At 42.2% G+C, this 18,826-nt stretch overlaps 1 protein-coding gene across 7 annotated transcripts in view; it reads right to left on the bottom strand.

The window, feature by feature from the left end:
* Positions 1-832: 832 nt before the first annotated feature.
* Positions 833-18,826, bottom strand: part of ACSL6 (acyl-CoA synthetase long chain family member 6) — a 78,471-nt gene continuing 60,477 nt past the window's right edge. For all 7 annotated transcript variants that reach the window (XM_077924516.1, XM_028717998.2, XM_028717997.2 and 4 more), the window contains exons 12-21: positions 17,570-17,704; positions 14,965-15,099; positions 12,649-12,744; positions 11,542-11,614; positions 10,331-10,419; positions 8,300-8,416; positions 7,161-7,304; positions 6,297-6,398; positions 3,853-3,924; positions 833-1,673 (exon numbers count right to left, since the gene is read on the bottom strand). In XM_077924516.1, the coding sequence (XP_077780642.1) occupies positions 1,533-1,673; positions 3,853-3,924; positions 6,297-6,398; positions 7,161-7,304; positions 8,300-8,416; positions 10,331-10,419; positions 11,542-11,614; positions 12,649-12,744; positions 14,965-15,099; positions 17,570-17,704 (1,104 nt within the window). In that variant the 3' untranslated portion in view covers positions 833-1,532. The remainder of the gene's footprint in view (positions 1,674-3,852; positions 3,925-6,296; positions 6,399-7,160; positions 7,305-8,299; positions 8,417-10,330; positions 10,420-11,541; positions 11,615-12,648; positions 12,745-14,964; positions 15,100-17,569; positions 17,705-18,826) is intronic.

Here is an 18,826-nt window from a genome sequence, read left to right as displayed (position 1 = left end):
TTCTCCACTGAAACATGGAATATTTATTTAGGCAAATTTCTACGGTGTTGGCCTAAAAAAATATGGGAACAGGCTCTTTTTCTACATTTATTTTTATTATTCAGTCAAGTGAATCCCTCTCAAGGCCATTGTCAAGGGAGTGAAGCCTTTACTGCTATTTGCTCAGAAGTGCCTGCTATCAGAATGCATGAGAATAAGAGGTGGGGACTTGGAGTAGATGCAAGCCTGGTGGAAGAAGAAGCTGGGAGAAGCTGCTTTAAAGTCAGATGATGTGGCCAAACAGCTGTTAAGACTCTGCATCCTCTTTAAATTATTTGAAGCCAGCTCAGTTCTCCTGAAGTGCACCGCTATAAAGTGCTGCAAAGGGAAAGCTCTGACTCAAAATCCTATTCTATTTGGAATCCACTGGGGTGGTGGGGAGTGGAAGCTGCAAAATTATGCAGCATGTTTATACCAACTATCCTTCTGTTTTGCAAGTTGCTGTCAGGTAGCTGCCACAACACAAGGCAGTCAGTTCTTTAAAAGGAGCAGCCCACAGAGATCCCTTGCTAATTTCAGAGACATCCAAGACACAAGAAATACAAAAAATTCCAGGGCCTGTAACATTTCTGACATTTCTGGCAATTACAGGTTAGCATTCACCCAGCACGTGCCACTACACTGTATTAAGTAGGCATGAAATCCAAAGCTCTTCCTACTTCGATACATATGAAATCCAAACTCTTCCTCCCATCTGTTCTTTTTGTGAAGGCCTCACACAAGGTGAATTCAATTTATGTCTTGCAGGGAAAGCATAAGTGCTACCACTTAAAGAACGATTAAACAATTCCAGTTTTAAGTTCTACATCAGGGTAACAGATTTATTTCTGGCTTGGAGCATCCAAGAACATTGAGGTAGACCACTAGTCTTTGTCAGATATCTCGCTGAGTGGGACCCTAGTACTTTTAAGAGCTCAGTTGCAGTGAGGAGTTCTTGGCCACATATGCACGCAGTAGCAGCCAAGGGTGAAGCTACACCACACGAAGGAAGGTGCCGTACCATGCTAAGGAAGGTGTGTGCATGATGTGCAACCTGGGAACTGCTTGCTTCTAAAGAGTTCTTAATGGTACCCATACAGAGAGACATCTGGAAACCCTATCACATTATTGAATCATCCAGGAGCTTAGAGGAGTGTCATACAAAATGGGCAGGTCCAGTCTGCTTTTCTTTCCTGTTTGCTAAGGGATCTTTGTTTATGTTTTTGCAGGTATTAATAACAAAGGTGTCTGTAAAATGCTTTCAGAAGGAGTGGGATTGAAAGTAGCTTAACGGTTGTCCAGTATGTTTTTAAGCAATCTTCAAGAGCATCCATTACAACAAGAGGAACTAGAACTAGATGGTAAAAGAATTACTCAGTGATGGTGTCTTCCGACAACAGAAGGCTCGCGTGGAAGGTCAGATGCTTATTCGTTTCAACTGCGCCCTTTTCACGTTTCAGTATTATCCTAATGTTGCTACAGAGTCCATTATTCTGAAGAACTTTCCCCTGGTGTCAGATGGAGATGCTTGAATAAAGCTCTTCTATCTGTTTCTTGAAAAATTCTCTCAGCTCTGGTCTCCTAGCCTTTAACGTAGGTGTCAACAAACCATTTTGTACAGAGAACATTTCGGGGTAGATGTAAACAGCTTTAACCTATGAGGGGGGAAAACAAGTCAACATGTTTATAAAAATATACTGTAACGTTGAATAAAAGGAAACGGCTGATTTGATAGCTGTGTTCCAGACATATCACACTGGTCATTCTGCCAAGTATTATTCTGCACACCCACTCCTATGTAGGATGTAATAGCCCAGTGCTAACACCTGCCTACTTTTAAATTCAGCCTTTTAGTTGCAGAAATTCATCAATAATGTCCCTAGCTTTGCCCAATACACTGGCTTTTTGAACAAAAGGTCCCCCCCTCCCAATAGGGCAAAGCATGTGACTTTTACAGCATAAATTATAGTAAGCAGTCACTCTGTATTTTCGTTTATCTGACTTCTTAATACAACCCAGACTATTTAGATATTTGGAAGTTTTGTCGCTCTTTATTTGCTTGGCTTGTTATTGAAAGGTGAACAAATTTAGTGTGCAATCCTGTGCATGCTTATTTGAGAATGAGGTAGCTTGCTGCATGGATGAGGTTCTGTGCCTGTTGCTTTGGTATATATACCTTGGAATAGAAATTCTAAATTTGGCTGTTGTTGTTATCACTTGGCATTTAATGGCAGACACAATGTATATTTTAGCAACAGACTTTAAAAAATACATTTCTGCATCAAGAACAATCTTAAAAGGCTCGATTCTAGGATTGAGACACAATGAGGACATGCTGAGTTCTCTCCACCTTCTGCAGAAATAACTGGCACTAGGGGAAATTAAATTTTAACTATTAAAACACTTGACTACCTTTAGCACTGAAAATGAACTGCAGTGCCCACTTCAAAGTTTCATGTTGGCAAAATCTTTGCTGCTGCTGTGAAAAATGTGTTGGTGCTAAGCATTAATTCTGGAAGCAACTTAAGGATCATTTATGTTTTATTTGCATTTTTACAATTAAAGAGTAACACATTAGCCATCCATCTTCTATGTTGCAGAAAGCAGTGTTAAATCAAGTGTTAATCCTGAATATAGACCTCATAGGAAACTATGATGTTTAAATGTGCATTTGTTCATTTAAGTGTCAGGAGCTCATTATAAGAGTACTGGGTACAATGCAACTTGCATATTTTTGATTCTTTGTTGCCTCCCTGAGCTAAGAACACCCAAAATCATTACCCAAGCAACTGGTAGTGACTATAGAGGAAAAGGCTTTGCCCTTAATCTCTTCTTTGTACCCATGTTTCCTGCTTGTGACTTTAAGAATTCATTTAGGAGGGCTCCGCCCGCCCACCTCACTACACAGTGCTGAAATGATGCAGAGAACAGAGGCATATGTGCCCCCCATACCCTCAAGGATTATATTAGATGAATTGATAGATTAGTATATTTCATCACAGGGAAGTTTACAGCATGGGAGAAAAAGCAATTTTAAGAGACAGTAAGTTCTCAACATTTTTTTATAGAGCAGTTTTTGAAAAAGCAGGAAAGCTTTATGTGGAATTAGTTTCTACAGTCTCTATTCTTGTTTAGTGCATGCATTATGACACTGCAAGTGCATTTATTATGCTGTTGCCAAATCTAGTGCACAAATGCAGGCACGCTTAGGAATTTATGTCATTATACGAATGTTACAGCTGTTACATTTGTGTTTTTAAAAATAATAGAATCACAACATGACCTTATTTTAGATCACGCTTCTTAAATGATGTGTGTGTGTGTGTGTGTGTGTGTGTGTGTGTGAGAGAGAGAGAGAGAGAGAGAGAGAGAGAGAGAGAGAGAGAGAGAGAATGAGAGAGGAGTACATTATGTCCATTTTTGAACTTCCCTTATTGGAGGTTTGGAGGTCTGCCGCAAAAATACCTACGTCAGGAGGAGATTAGTCCATGGATGGGGGACAAAGAGAACAGCTGTATTTTCCAGGTCAGCTACAAGAATGGTAATTAAGCTGACTTTACTGCTCTCAGCTTGAATGGAATGGTGTTTCAAATATTTTATCATGTTATCTATCATAGAGAGAGACCTTCTTTAACATTACCTTTCATGCATTCATAAACAGACAAGGATAGTTTTATTTCATAGAAAAATACACACTTGAGTACTGAACCACAAAGCATAAGCGAGGCATTGGGGCTTTTATATAATGCATGCTAAAATCCCTGCTTTCAGTCACAAAGAAGAAGCTCATCTGCATCTAGTAATCAAAAGCTATCATCAGTATTTAGTATTTACCTGTTCAAACGAATGAAGTCCACTCTCTTTCCCTAACTGCACCATATCTTCCATTATTGCTTTTTTGAGCTCCTAAGTAAGAACATATGAGAACATTTACAGCCAGGAAGTCCTGTTCAAATACATGTTCCAATATTTAAATAATTATTTATTTGGCTCTCTGTTGACAATTAACTTTTCAAAGAAGCAGAGGGTGAAATGTGATTATACTGTGTAGGGCAAGGATGGGAAATATCAGGCAGAGGGATGAATTGTGCCCCCTCCCGACCTCTTTGTCTGGCCCTTGGAACTCTCCTCAGGTCACACCCTTCACATGCCAAGCTTCGCAATCCAAATATGCCCACCTGGAACGTGTCTTTGAACTCTGACATGGGGAGGATAGAGGCAGGGTGCTTGAGTGTTCGTACAAAATAGCCTATTGTACAAAAGGTAAAATTTACATTTGTTGCTCCACCCATTTTTGGCCACTACTGGCAAGTAGCCCTTGCAAGATTGTTCAGAAGGTTACGTGGCCCTCAGCTTGAAAAACATTGCCCATCCCTAAGGAATTCTGGTCCTGTAGCAGTTCAAAAGCACATCAAAGTGCAAGTAGATAAATAGGTAAGGTAAACGGTGTTTCCGTGTACTGCTCTGGTTCGCCAGAAGTGGCTTAGTCATGCTGGCCACATGACCCGGAAGCTGTACGCCGGCTCCCTCGGCCAATAAAGCGAGATGAGCGCCGCAACCCCAGAGTCGGTCACGACTGGATCTAATGGCCAGGGGTCCCTTTACCTTTACCTAGTCTTCATGCAGAAGTGTCTGAAATACCTCCTTGATTTAAATTTCCCAAGCATGAACACAGTTTACAGGACAAAGACTTAAATTCTTATTCTGGCATGTTGTCTTGGAACTTGTTCTTAGAGCTCTGAGCTCTCACTTTCCTCTTTGCATTTAAAATTAAAGTACAAAGGAGTTCAGTGACTAAAACTATATCTTATAACGCCAGTTCCAAAATAGTAGATTCCATTCCATTCCACGGAAAATATTCTCTACACCCTACACTGATGCCCTTTTCAATGTTATTTATCTAATGCTGTCAATATGAATTGCATTTTGCACAGAGGCCAGGTCCCAGCCCTGATCAGCTGGCAATCTAAAGAGAAAGTGCTTATAGTCTACTTCCTTAGTGTTCTAATAACCAAGTCCCTGGATTATAGCGTAGGCATCTACTTAGAAGTAAGTCCTACTGAGTTCAATGGAACTTACTCCCAGGTAAGCAGGGATAGGATTACAGCCTTATTTGTCTATCTAGTTCAGGATAGCCTACACTGACTCATAGCAGTTTTGCAGGGTTTCAGACATGGGGTCTTTCAATCCCTGGAACATCCGGGCGGTGTTGAGAATCTTGACCCTTTTTTGCAGGCAGTACATATGTCCACCACTGAGCTATGGTCCTTCACTTATGGCTTCCACCAAAGGTAAATGTGCTGGAACACCCATAGAAGAAATAAAACCTGCTCTTTTGTAGCTTTGCTGTCTTCTTTCTGGAACATTACTGCAATCTTTATCTTGTCTAGGCAACAGCAGAGAAATCACATGATTTGGCTCTGGCTCAGACATTCCAAGCCCCCAAAAAACAAAATGAAACAAAAGCATATCTCACTGTGCAAAAAAATAGATGTCATCTTGTAGCAATGGAACAGTACAGATAAAGAAAGTGGAAAAAACCCAAGATGTTATATTAGCTCCTGTTATAGGACAGAGCTTTGCTTATCTAATGGAATCTTTCTAACAGATGTCCCAGTCTCTTAACACAGTAATCACCTAGCTACTTAGAGCCAGAATTACACATTATGTTAAAAGCAGTTTTAACTACTGCGCTTTGGACTTGGCTGTGCCTTTCTTTATGAAAAGAAGCTGTGGGAATCCTGACCAGGATTAAAACCCCTTTCCCTTTTTGCCTGAAAACTATCCAAAGCAGTAAATATGTCCTTTGGGGGCATTATTATTAGCAGGAAAACAGGGCATGGTTAAGCTCCCTCTTTCTGTGCTGTGGATCTGATCCAGTTCAGAGCCCCCTATAGCTGCTTTTTTTCTAAAAAAAAAAAGTCACAGTCAGATCCAAACACATTAGCTGAACTGTTTTAATTCAGCCATTCCCATCTTGGTGCTCTCCTGATATTCTGGATTACAGTTCCCATTATCCCTGACCATTGGCCATGCTGGCTAGAGCTACTGGGAGTCCAAAACATCTTGGGGGCAACAGGATATGGAAGGCTGCTTTTAATGTAACATTGAAGTTGGCCTTTCAGCTTATCATATTGCATCATTCGCCATAAGGCTCTTTCAGTGCACTGGCAAATTCTGACCTACCAATTAGAATTATAATCTATGTTTGTCTGTTCACACACACACAGCCCAAATTGGCACTGAATTGCACAGGAACATGTACATAAGCAATTTACCGCATTTTTACAGAGCTCTGCAAAAGTTCCATCAAAGCCTCTTTTCTTGGCCCAGGCTGGCAAGATTTCAGCATCAGGTACAACAATCCCCACCAGGAAGGCCTGCAACGATACAGATAAAATTGGGGACTGTATTTGTGACACAGCAAACCCATCTTGATCCCTTGAATTTTGCTGTGCTCTCTTATCTGTGCTTCCTAAATAAGAGTGCTTTTCAAGTTCTTTGCCCTTTGCCCCCATTCCTCAAACAATGATACAGCAACTTCTGCTTATCACAAGAGTCAGAGGTGTGTGTGTTTGTGTGTGTGTGTTTTCTCAGCAGTGGAGGTTCAGAGCAGAGCTCTGTTCTCTTAACTTTTGATAATGGCTTCCATATACAGTAAATAGTTCTGCAGTAAGGTTAGTCCCGCTTCTCCTCCACAGTCCTTCAGCTCTTCCAGTTCCATCAGGAGGCTGGCCCCAAATGTTACAAAATCTGCATGTGGGTATGTTGCTTGACTCTGCTTATGCACTTGTTTCCCTACTGATCTATACAGACTTTATAGAGTATGCAGGTCAATCAATGACCACTGCGCCAGAAAGTTTGCTACATGCCTGCCCCAGAATGCCTTGTGCCTGGGACATCAGTGAGTGAATGCTGTGCTCCTCTCATTTAAACTACTGTATGTATCTAGCTGCTGAACTTACCTGCTCAGCAGGTAACAGACATCAACATCTTGTATCCATTTTGAACATTATTAAATGGAATAAATATGACACCTTACCTGCTCCTAAATGCAACCCCCCGAACCCAGGAAACAATACAAAATGGTATAAAAGGCATGACCAAATTTCAAGGAATGTTTAGAAAATGGATAGCGTTACCTGTAAACTATCTCCATGCACATATATCTGGGCGACAGGCTCACTGCGAATGTAGATATTCTCAATTTTCTCTGGTGCAATGTATTCTCCCTGAGCCAGTTTAAATATATGCTTTTTTCGATCAATTATTTTAAGTGTACCATTCTGTGAGTAAAAAATAACATAAGAATGTAAGAAGAGTCTGTCTGCTGGTTCAGGCCTAAGGCCAATTTAGTCCAGCATCCTATCTCCCATAGGGGCCAATCAGATGCCCAAGGGAAGCCTGCAAGTGGGGACTCGTTTATGCAGCAGCAAGTAATCACGTAGAGCTAGGGGAAAGTGAGATCGCCTTGCCTGCAACTCAGCTCCAGTTTACTGGGTCCCTTCTGAGCAGCAGAATTCAAACGGATTTCAAATTTCTCAGACTGGCCAAAGGTCAAATATCTATGAAACCTAACAGAAAGTGGCAGGCCCAGGCATAGTAGAGCCATGGGCGGGGGAGGGGGTTAGGTATAACATTAATCGCAACACCACAAAGAACAGCAGTGTTGGGATTTTAACAGGCTACAACTATTGGTGTCAGCAGGTTTTGGGGTAGGCATTGGATAGGTATCCTGAACTCAGCCAGCCCAACTGCTGGTGGATGATTGGCAGGGTTGATCAAGGTTATGGGTCACCCCACAGGGACAGATACATATCACAATATGTATCATATCCGGGCAAACCCCAAAATCACCATTTGGGGTGCTATAGCCCATTAGCTCCCAAGCTAGGCATCAGAACAAGAAGTACCTCCCCCAGCCTCCCATTAAGGGGATACCCTTTGACCATGGAGCAGGGGAGGGGCTTCCAGCCCCACCCACATATACTGAGGATCCAACCCAGTGTCTTATCCACCAATAAGTTGTGACAATTGCTATGAGGCAGCCCATAAACCCATAAAATAAGGCCAGGGGAGGGTTGGAATCTGAAGGGAACCATTTTGGAGCTGAACTCTGATGTGGGTCTGGCATATACTCACATCACACAGTAGTAATTTTTATCCACCACTATACTCATGATCTGACGTACACATCAATGTCTAATTCACTTATTTGTTTGGTCAGAGGGGCTTGTAAACCTGCAATCTTAGTGTGCAAAGTTAGCATTTCAGTACATACGTGCAACCACTTCCCGACATCCCCAGTATGAAGCCATCCGTCCTTGTCTAAAGCTTCTGTGGTTTTGTCTCTATCTTTCAGGTAGCCCTTGAAAACGTTTGGACCTTTCACACAAATCTGCAAGAGATAGATCTGCTGGTACACTGCAAGGTAGACATCTTTTTTAAAAAGAGAGACTTAGGCCAATTGTTATAACTTCACACAAATGATGAATATATAGGCAAAAAGTCTTCAAGAACCTCAGCCTATGGGTTAGACTGAGCCACACAAGGAACTCTTATTTTATAATCACATGCCACTGAATACTGACACAACCCTTTTCTGGGGAGGGGAGGTTGGCACCACTGATACAAGGTGGGAGAAGCACAGCTGTTTGACTATGAGGACTCTGTGCCAACAATGAGTAGATTGGAACATGTGTAATGCTTCCTGAGTGAAGGTTTTCTGTTCTATCTAAGCAAAGACCAGCCTGAGCCAACACAACATACTGTTAGATGCACAACAGGCAGGATAGAAGCATCGTTTGCAACTTAGGATGTTTTGTAATATTTGGGTTTATTTACAAGAAGAAGAAGAAGAAGAAGAAGAAGAGGAGGAGGAGTTTAGATTTGATATCCCGCCTTTCACTCCCTTTAAGGAGTCTCAAAGCGGCTAACATTCTCCTTTCCCTTCCTCCCCCACAACAAACACTCTGTGAGGTGAGTGGGGCTGAGAGACTTCAAAGAAGTGTGACTGGCCCAAGGTCACCCAGCAGCTGCATGTGGAGGAGCAGAGACACGAACCCGGTTCCCCAGATTACGAGACTACTGCTCTTAACCACTACACCACACTGGCTCAAATTTTTCCAACTACCTGGGCTGTATTTTGGAGAGGCTATTTCAGATAGTAGATAGTTGTTTTTATTATTATTTTTTAATTCTTATCCCCCTCCCCAATTATATCCTGTAACAATGATACATGAGAAATCTGCAACTTTTTGCTTTGTTGTTGTTGTTTATTGTACTGCAGTTTGCAAAACAAAATTATGTATTAAATAAATATATGCAAGTCAAGCATAGGTGGAGGCAGACAGCTTAACATTCAACAAAGCCAGTCCATTGTTCCCACACCAGATTGCCAGGGAAAGACACCTTTCTTCCTCCTCAGCTGCTGTTAGCTTACAGCTCCAAGCTTTCTCTGTCTCTAAAACTCCAGTTGCTCTTCTGTTTCTTTCTCAAATGCACATATTTTGCTTACACCATCCTCAGCTGGGTGTGAAATGTGTGTTGCCATGTCAGACTGTTGCAGCAGAAAGAGTCTTGTAGAAGACTTAAGAAACGCCTCATGGCATAAGCTTTCATAGTCCACAATAACTTATGCCCTAAAACTATGAAAGTTTATGCTATAACTTATTTGTTGGACTTTCAGGTGCCACTCTTCTTTGCCCCCCCCCCCATTCAAATTATTCCAGAGAGAACCAAGAAACCATCTTTTAATGATGAACCGTTTTTTGTTCAAAACCCAACTGTGCTCCTGCATTTCTTCAAGGCAAATCCACACTAATAGTCCTATTCACAGTAATCAGAAAGCAGCCTCACCACAATACTAATCCTGGCCAGCAGGACAAGATGAATGTCTAACTCCACTGCCACCTTCGTACTCCAAGGATGCTGTGTATATTTCATTGTGCCTGTTTTCCTTTAGCTGTTCATCCTAAACTAGGCTTCTAAGGAGTTATGGCATGAACCTTCTCCCTTCCCAGCTCCTGTCAGTTCCAGGAATTCTTGCCATTACCCTGCATGAAGTTTGGATCATCAGTACTGAAATGAAAGAATGAGAGCCAATGCCCGACTTGCTCGCTTGCCTTCCTGAGCACCAGAGCAAACTCCTCCTGCACCTGAGCTTGTTGGTCATGTTCTTGAGAAATATATGTATCTCTGCACCCTCCTATCTCCTGTAAAGGAGTGACAGATCTTGTCTCTGGAAAATGGTTTGTTGGCTTTTTTAAACTACAAGTGAGACAGCAAACAGTTCAGGAAGAGTGCATGTTACCTCTCCTTCTCCTTTAGAAGAAAAGTAATTTAGTTCTTCAACATCCACCAGCTTGATTAAATTACAGGGCAAAGGTGCTCCAACATGACCTGCAAATCACAGAGAGATGATAGTTTTTAAGTTGCAAGGTACCATAAAGGTCATCTAGGCCAACAACCTGCCCAGTGCAGGATCTAATCCCTCGACATAGATTTATGAAAGTGACAGTGCAATTCACAGTGCTCCCTGGCGAAGGAGACTGCTCTGCAATCGAGTCACTGGCTTCTTGCCAAGGAGACATGTGTCTTTTTAAAAAAATTAAAGAAAAACAAAAGTAAAACGACTACAGCAGATTATTATCATAAAAGTATCTGAACATTGCTGAAGATGCAGTTTTATTGCTAGTCTAGTGAAAAATAATAATTGTAATTAGGAGTGAGGGGAAAGAGCACATATAACCCAGAGCTCATCTCTTTCTAAGGACAATCTAAAGGAGGAAACAAAATCCAAACAGGGCCACAGATTTATCGTAAGTCACAGAAGCTGGGATCTAAAGAAATGATATATGCATACTGGTAAGTAGCATTTGTTTAGGCTGAGCACAGCTGTTGTTTCAGTGAGAAAAGGGACAAACCACTGATTGGTTTTTAAAGCTGCTTGCCTTTTTGGCAGTGAAAAATGCTGAGCCCAAAGCTGCAAAGAATATCACGATTACACGTCATTCTCCTGCACGCACATACATGGCATTTTAGGATTCTGACCTAATTGTTTTCAAGCTTAAATAAGCTAATTAAACTTGCATTCTAAAACAGAATTTCTTGAGGACTGCCTTATTCCTCATAAACCTAGTAGGTCACTGCATTCTACAGGAGTTTATCCTTAAAATCTCTGAAATATCAGAAGCCACAGTATTTCAAAGCAGAGTTTTCAGTGCGGCTGCTCCTGTTTTGTGGAACATTTATCTCTGTTGGGATATGAAAGGTGCCCACAATCTGTAGTTTCTGGTGGGGAAATGGTAGACATATTTGTTTCGACAAGCTTTTCCAGCTGGATGAAAAGGTCCCTGTCTTTGATGTTCATTTTGTACTGTTTTCACACCTAACTTTATTTGGTTTTTGTATTGTTTTTACAATTATTCTTAGCTGTTTTTATTATTTATCTGTGAATTATTTCACAATGCATAAAAAGGCAATTGATTAATTGATGATTCAGTACTCTGCTTGGTTTATTACCTGATGTCCAGTCCCCTGGAGTAGTGAAGGTACAGCCAGCTGTGCATTCTGTCTGACCATAGCCTTCATAGACCTGTCAAAAGTATGTAAGAAAATAAGAACAACTTTACTGGGTCAGACCAAAGGTCCATCTAGATAAATCAGATGCCTATTGGAAGCCTTCAAGCAGGACAAGTGGACAGTCAAATTCTCCCACTTGCGATCCTCAGCGACTGGTATTCTGAGGCAGAACAGGTATTCAGAGGCCTGCATCATTTAAACAAGATGATGCTAATTTCACCATTTTATTTGAAGGCCAAAAATAAATAAATGAGCAATAAATACTTTTCTCTCCAGTGTTGGGACTCAGGAAGAGCACAATCTAAATTACAATTGTGTACAATAATAGCTTCTGATTGCTGAATTTAGAGATGGAGAAAGACAGTAAAGATGGAGGAGAAATCTCTCCTTTGTAGGAACTCTGGGAGCAGCTGAAGAGGATGCACTTTGGAACTTGTACTGCAAGCTAGGAAAGCCACTAGTACCTGGCTGAGAATGGCATGAGCCAATTATTGGTCAAGTTTAGTGCTACAGGCCTCTGCCCACACCTGAAAAGGCCTGTCGGTGGTTGCTGCTAAAGAAAAAGACACTGCAAGCTGGGTTTGTCTTACTCAGCATCCCTGCCACCTTGAACACCCATTTAAGAAGGGTGGGTGCATCCAACTTGTTTCTTAAAACGGGAGATCTTCAATGGTATCTAGGAAACACAGGGGCACCCAAGGAGGGGGATTCCCCTTAGACAGAACTGGAAGGCAGACAAATCTGGCCCCAATCCGTCTATAGTACCTCCCCCACCTGATCTAAAATAAAATCTAGACACAAGTTCTGATCAGATCTTTACCATTAGCTTATTACTTTTGCAAGGGACTTGCTGTACGTAAACATGGCTCTTTATATGGTCCTAATACTTAACTCTCCCTATTTCCATTATGGATGTGTTCAGTTTCCACAGTGTTATTAGTTAATACCACAGCTCATTTTTAACAATCTAGCTTTTCCCTAATGGTAGCAGAACTTCTAGCTAGGAAATAAAAAGTGCAACGGGATAAATGTATAGATGCAACATACCTGACATCCCAGGGCTGCTCGAAGGAAGCCCAGAACAGTGGGAGAAGCAGGAGCGGCTCCTGTTACAATCATCCTAACACAGCCACCCAGGCTTGCCTGTTGGGCAAAGAGAACTTTGAAAAAACAGCATGTAGCATAAAGAAGTTATTGTACATATTTGCACAGTATACTTTGGGCTTCCAGGGACAACAAAGATCAGCCTACCTGTTAGATCTAGCCGAATAGTTTATGCCTATATTTCCAAACCTCTTTCCTCTCCCACATTTATGAAGATCACACTGCATGCTGGAAGTCCGCTCCCCTTCCGGGGGGGGGGGGGAACGGTGTTGTGGAAGTGCATCCAGGACCTCCCAGTAACCCAGCTGTGGGTGGAGGGATGCCGCCCAAGTCATAGGGACTCCCAGCCGCATCATGCCCCCTGGCTGGCCAATCAGGTTGGCTGGGGGCATGGCCACTAGCCATTTAAGTTGGCGGGGAGCCTTTAGGGCTTGAGTGACCGTTAGGCATTGGGTAAGCCTTGTTTATGGGAAGGGAGGTTGCTGCATCCACCTGCCCCTCCACATTAAGGGTATCCTGTTAAAGGGACCCGGGCGTGTGGATCCTGTCCAAAGCCATGCCACAACCCCATCGGGGACCCTGGGGGTGCTCTTAATCAATGTATATCATAGGGCTCCCCCTACCGGTGGTTTACTCTTATGAGACTCCCTGCAGATGTACAGGAGTCAGGATATAGTCTAGTTTCACCCAATGCCTAAGCCAAGCTGCTCACATCTGTAACCAATAAAGTTGTGGCCTGTTTTATCCCATTAACCTAAACATTTGTGTCTGTGTGTTTATTATCTAATGGAACTGCGGGGCCCAGGGCCTCGCCACGCAAACAGCTACATTCCTGACCTTGCCACACATAACACACACACACACACACCTCAGCCTAGGTGAATGATGCTCTGGGAGAAATGGGGTGGGGAGGGAGCGTAGTTCTAAATGCATAATATGGGCTGTAGAGTATTCTGTTTTCATGTCAAATAAAACTGGATTGTCTGTATCCGGCGATGGTTTTGCACTAGCAGAAAGTGTACCCTCATGCAAACCATGACATCCAATTTTCATGGATTCCTTCCCTACCCACTGCAGTCCCTACAAAGCTGTTCCAAATAGCATGGGATAAGGTACAGGGGAGCAGCAGGTAGGAACAATGGGTGAAAATTGGATGCCCCGCCATACACAACCATAAGCATTTTTGTACTACTGCAAAGCCACAGCTGGCTACAACCTTGTATTTTAGTGTTTCGCTTTTAATTTTTTATCATTACCATTTTTTTGGAGGAGCACACAATTGGCTGAAGCATGTACTGTTGAGTAAAACTAATAATAACTAATAATAATAATAATAATAATAATAATAATAATAATAACTAATAATAATAATAATAATAATAATAATAATAATAATAATAACTAATGTATTTGAGACCTTCCGATAGACTCTGAATATGATCTTGCTTCTTACTGGTCAAAGCTTTCCTTTTGTGTTCCTAGTAATGGCTTCATTTCTTGCCTCATGCCCTGATCCCAAATGTGCTTGAAAGTAACCCCAGAACAGCACACGGGGGAGCAGGAATGAGATTGTTCTATCAGGTAAGCAGAAATATTTGCACTGATGAACAATCTCCTTAAAGCTACAATAAATTTCACTTTTGGTCTGCGAATTTTCACAGTAAGAGGATCGGGATTCTATAAGAAGAATGGCGCCTATTTGGGGTCTCTTTGTTTACTCCAGCAATCCTGAATTAGTCACTTTGATAGCAACGTTTCCTGTGATTTTCACAGTTTAGGTACTTGTGAACTTGCATAAAACTAAACAGCCGATAGAGAGTGAAATATTAGTTGACTCTTAAACAAGTTGCTTCTGTCTGCTGCAAAGACAGGGCAGTGCCATGGCTCATGCCTGAAAATTAAGTCAGGGAGCATCCAGATTCTCCAGTTTAGATTAAAATCCAGACTGAAAGAGACTTCCTGGTTTACTGCTCCTTTGAAGGACAGTAAAACTGTTGCTAGGGGGCAAACACCCATTCAGTGACTGGGACCCACTCAGCCCAAGGTTTGTCTCCATTCATTTGAATAACAATGCCATTCAAAGGCCTCACCCATAAAAATTGCTGCTGGGGCCAAAACCCAGTCCTTTACAGGGCAAGAAGGCTCCCTGGGAAAGGTTGCCTCCCTCCCCCCCTTTAGTAATTTTTCTAGTTTCATGTACAATTTCATTTTCGTAAAGGGTTCCTTGCACAAGTGCCCATTTTTTCCCCAGATCCTTACCTGTATTTTATTAAAGAATAGTCTATCCCACAGGCTGTCATTTCTGATTATTCCACTTTGAACTTCTGCCTTTTTACGCTCTGCAGCAAATTCCAGAAGCCAGCGTTTCAGTGGGGTGTCTGCTTGACTGAAGATCTAAGAGAATGCAGAATGGCAGGGCGTGGGGAGAGAGAAAAGATTGCACAGCTTAAAAGGGAAGCGGGACCAAATTTATCACTGGCATAAGCAGACAGGGCTCCACAGATGCCAGCAGTATAATTAATTGTTTGAATTAATCATAACTATACCATTGCTAAAAGTTAACAACAAAGCTCTTCTGCTGCAATTCACTTTGAATTATGCTTTCTGTTCTCTTCTAAGGGAAAACAAAATCACTGAAAAGTATGTATAGAGATTAAGGTATCCCAAGGGCTTCCATTGTGTAATTAGCTTGGCACAGCTATATAGAATTATTGGGGATATTGTAACAACAGAATAGAAACATCTGGCTGCTGCAGAGCAGTTCCCAATCTGTTAATGAGCTAATTGTGGCTGGCTGTTATTTTTATTAATGTTTTATGAAGTGGCAATTATGGCAAATCTCCATGTCAAACCAACCTAAGATTCATCAGAAATCATTTTATAAACAGCCCCACATGCAAAAATGTTAGGGAGTGGAAGTCAGACTTCTTTCACATTGCTGTTACAACTTCAGGTGTGTTGATTCACAATCTCCTTTTCCTGCTTGCAAATCCATTCTCAGGTATACAATGCTGGAACACAGCAAAGATGTGAAAAAGCAAAGAAATGTACAGACTCCGGCAGCCCACGGGACACAGTCCTTACTGAGGGCCACATTCCAGGATTGGGTGGGGCCACAGGTGGAAGTGGGCAGAGCAATAAATATAAATGTTATCATTGGCTGGTTTCTACACACACACACACACACACACACACACACACACACACACACACACCCTTCTCTACTGACTATCCAGATAGACGAGATTTCACCAGAAGTCATCCCCCACCCCCACCCCGAAGTATTTTACTGGCAAATGTTGCAGTATGATGTACACATGCTTGCCTTCCACATCAGATTAAAGAAAAAGAAAGAACGTTGAATTAATTTCCAAACAAAAAATATATAAATTGTATCTAGAAGTCTGTTTTGTATCTAGGGGGGTGGATACAGAAAACCTAGATGAGAACTAGGTACCAATAATAAATGTGTATCACATTCATAGTTTCCGGATATGACGGGTAAATCAAGCATAGTGCAGTCATAACATTATTAGAAAATAGAAAGTAGGTCAACTCTTAACAGACACTCCTGAAGCATCTCTGGAAAAATTCCTGTTGTGTACCTTTCACAGCTTAGCAGCACCCCATGCATGTAAAGCACCAATCAGATCATGGTGACAGCTGGGAAGCTATTGATAACATCACCTTGCCCTAGTACACATTCCCTGCCTACAAACAAGGCACAAACAGAGTGCTGGAAAGAGTCTACAGTGGCTCCCTGTCAGAAACTTCCCATGGCGTGAGGAGGCTTGCATTTAGAAACTTAAGGCTGCTCAGGAGAAAGGTTTTTAAGTCTGACTGGGATGCTAATTCCCTGCTCACAAACAGCCCTAATAACATTGCACATGACACCTTAACACTTGCTTTTTGCAAGTCGGTGGAAAGGGTGCTTCTCTGATAAAGCAAAGTGGGTGCTGCATCGTTTGTATGAATATTTTTATAATGTAATTTTGTGCTTTGCTTTGCTTGAAATCACTTTAAGACTCCTTTCCACTGTGTGAACCAATACATTAATTTAGTAAGCAAAACAGCTTTGATAAACAGACCATGCCTCACAAGTCAAAGCTCACCTTCTGGGCATCCTGCTAGCATAGAAAAGCATAGGTGGTGGAACTAGAGGCACAAGTTTCTTCTGTTCAGTATCCTATCTGCTAAGCTACAACATCAGGCATAAGGGAGACTCATACTGAGGATGTGCAAGTTATACTGCCTACATGTAATAAACAGTAATGCACAGAACTAGGTATAACTTGGGAGTTCATTTCACTTTTCAAATGTGATAACTCTGAGTAAGTTTGTTTCTGCTGGTTTACGGCAAAGTGGAAAGCAAAGCAGCCAAAGAATTTAAGATGCAAAAAAGTAGTATTCAGTAAAAGGTAAAGGTACCCCTGCCCGTACGGGCCAGTCTTGACAGACTCTAGGGTTGTGCGCCCATCTCACTTAAGAGGCCGGGGGCCAGCGCTGTCCGGAGACACTTCCGGGTCACGTGGCCAGCGTGACAAGCTGCATCTGGCGAGCCAGAGCAGCACACGGAAACGCCGTTTACCTTCCCGCCAGTAAGCGGTCCCTATTTATCTACTTGCACCCGGGGGTGCTTTCGAACTGCTAGGTTGGCAGGCGCTGGGACCGAACAACGGGAGCGCACCCCGCCGTGGGGATTCGAACCGCCGACCTTTCGATCGGCAAGCCCTAGGCGCTGAGGCTTTAACCCACAGCGCCACCCGCGTCCCTAGTATTCAGTAGGTCCACTTAACTTCATTGGGTAACAAGACTGTAGACCATCACTGATTGTTTTAATCCCCAAAACATATGTTAGGCTTACCTTGTCATACATCCTGTTCAGCAGTCTTGGCACAACAGGAAATATGGTGGGACGCAGTGCTTTCATATCATCAGACAGTAGGCGAATGTCCCCTTGGAAGAACCCAATTCGCCCGCCATGGCAATACACTACAGACTGTGATGGGAAAGGCAGAAAAAAATAAATTTTAGTTTAATCACATACATAGTGACTATTCTTCCTGCTCATTTAAACAATGCTTTCTTAAGCATTATTTGTGTGTTTATGAATAGCTCTCCTTGATCTGGGTCATTTAGTATGGGTCATTTGGTCATAATGTTAAGATCTCAGCTGTGTGATTGGGATCAGGTTTGGATTGGCAAGCCCCAACATCGGAGGAGGAAACTGAAAGGAGACCTGAATGGTGAGATCAGGCGTTGCTAGACAGGGAATCTGGAGCCTAGGGTGCAGTAATGTTGCCTAGAAGCAGCTGCCACTTTCGCAGAAGGGAGCAGACCCACCCACCCTGCACATGGTTGCAATTCTGACATTCCTACAAAGTGAGTGAATCTTGTGAGTGAGCATGCCATGCCTTTAAAAGGTTAGTGGGTGGGGCATGAAACCTGTTGGGACATCTTTGTTGCTTCCATCCAGTTCTGAAAGTATTCCCTGATTCCTGAACCCCTGAACTCTTTGTCTTCTGCTGACCTTGTACCATTACTTGCCTGAATAAACATCTCTTCTTACCAACACGTTAGGGTTTCTGTGTGTTGGGTGGGGGCCAGGACACCTACATGCAAAGGGTCTTGTACTTTTCCCAGTATATGTTAGCATAGACAATGTAATATGTGAACCAGATGATTTATGAACTGGCAGCAGCTACTGTCATTATGGTGCTTGTGAAAACTGCCTCTCCGGTTGTTAATTTCTGTAAGGGAGTACTCAATGCTGCCTGTCCATTGACAGAAGGAATATCTCAGCAGAAAGGGATAGGGAGGCATTTTTCTCCTCCCCACCCCCAAATCTGTTATCAAGAGTTGTGCAATTTCTAGCCTCTCTCAGAAAATAGTATGTTGCTATTATTTAACCTCTGGGCCTTTCCATTCTTTTGCATGGTATCTGGATTAATCTCAAATTTATATAAAAGTTTCTTTAAAAGAGACATTTGTTGATATTTGTTTCCTTGCTAAAGGAAAACTACACTTGATGCTGTGATTCAGGCTCTGTTGGGGACAGTTTTCTTCAGACCCAGCTTTAAGTCAGTGGAATAAAAGAATGCTTATTCAGTCGTGTTTAAGT

Source organism: Podarcis muralis, chromosome 2, assembly GCF_964188315.1.
Source record: "Podarcis muralis chromosome 2, rPodMur119.hap1.1, whole genome shotgun sequence".
Taxonomy (NCBI): Eukaryota; Metazoa; Chordata; class Lepidosauria; order Squamata; family Lacertidae; genus Podarcis; species Podarcis muralis.
Note: the sequence above shows the minus strand (reverse complement) of the source record. Positions and strands in the feature narration are given on the sequence as shown.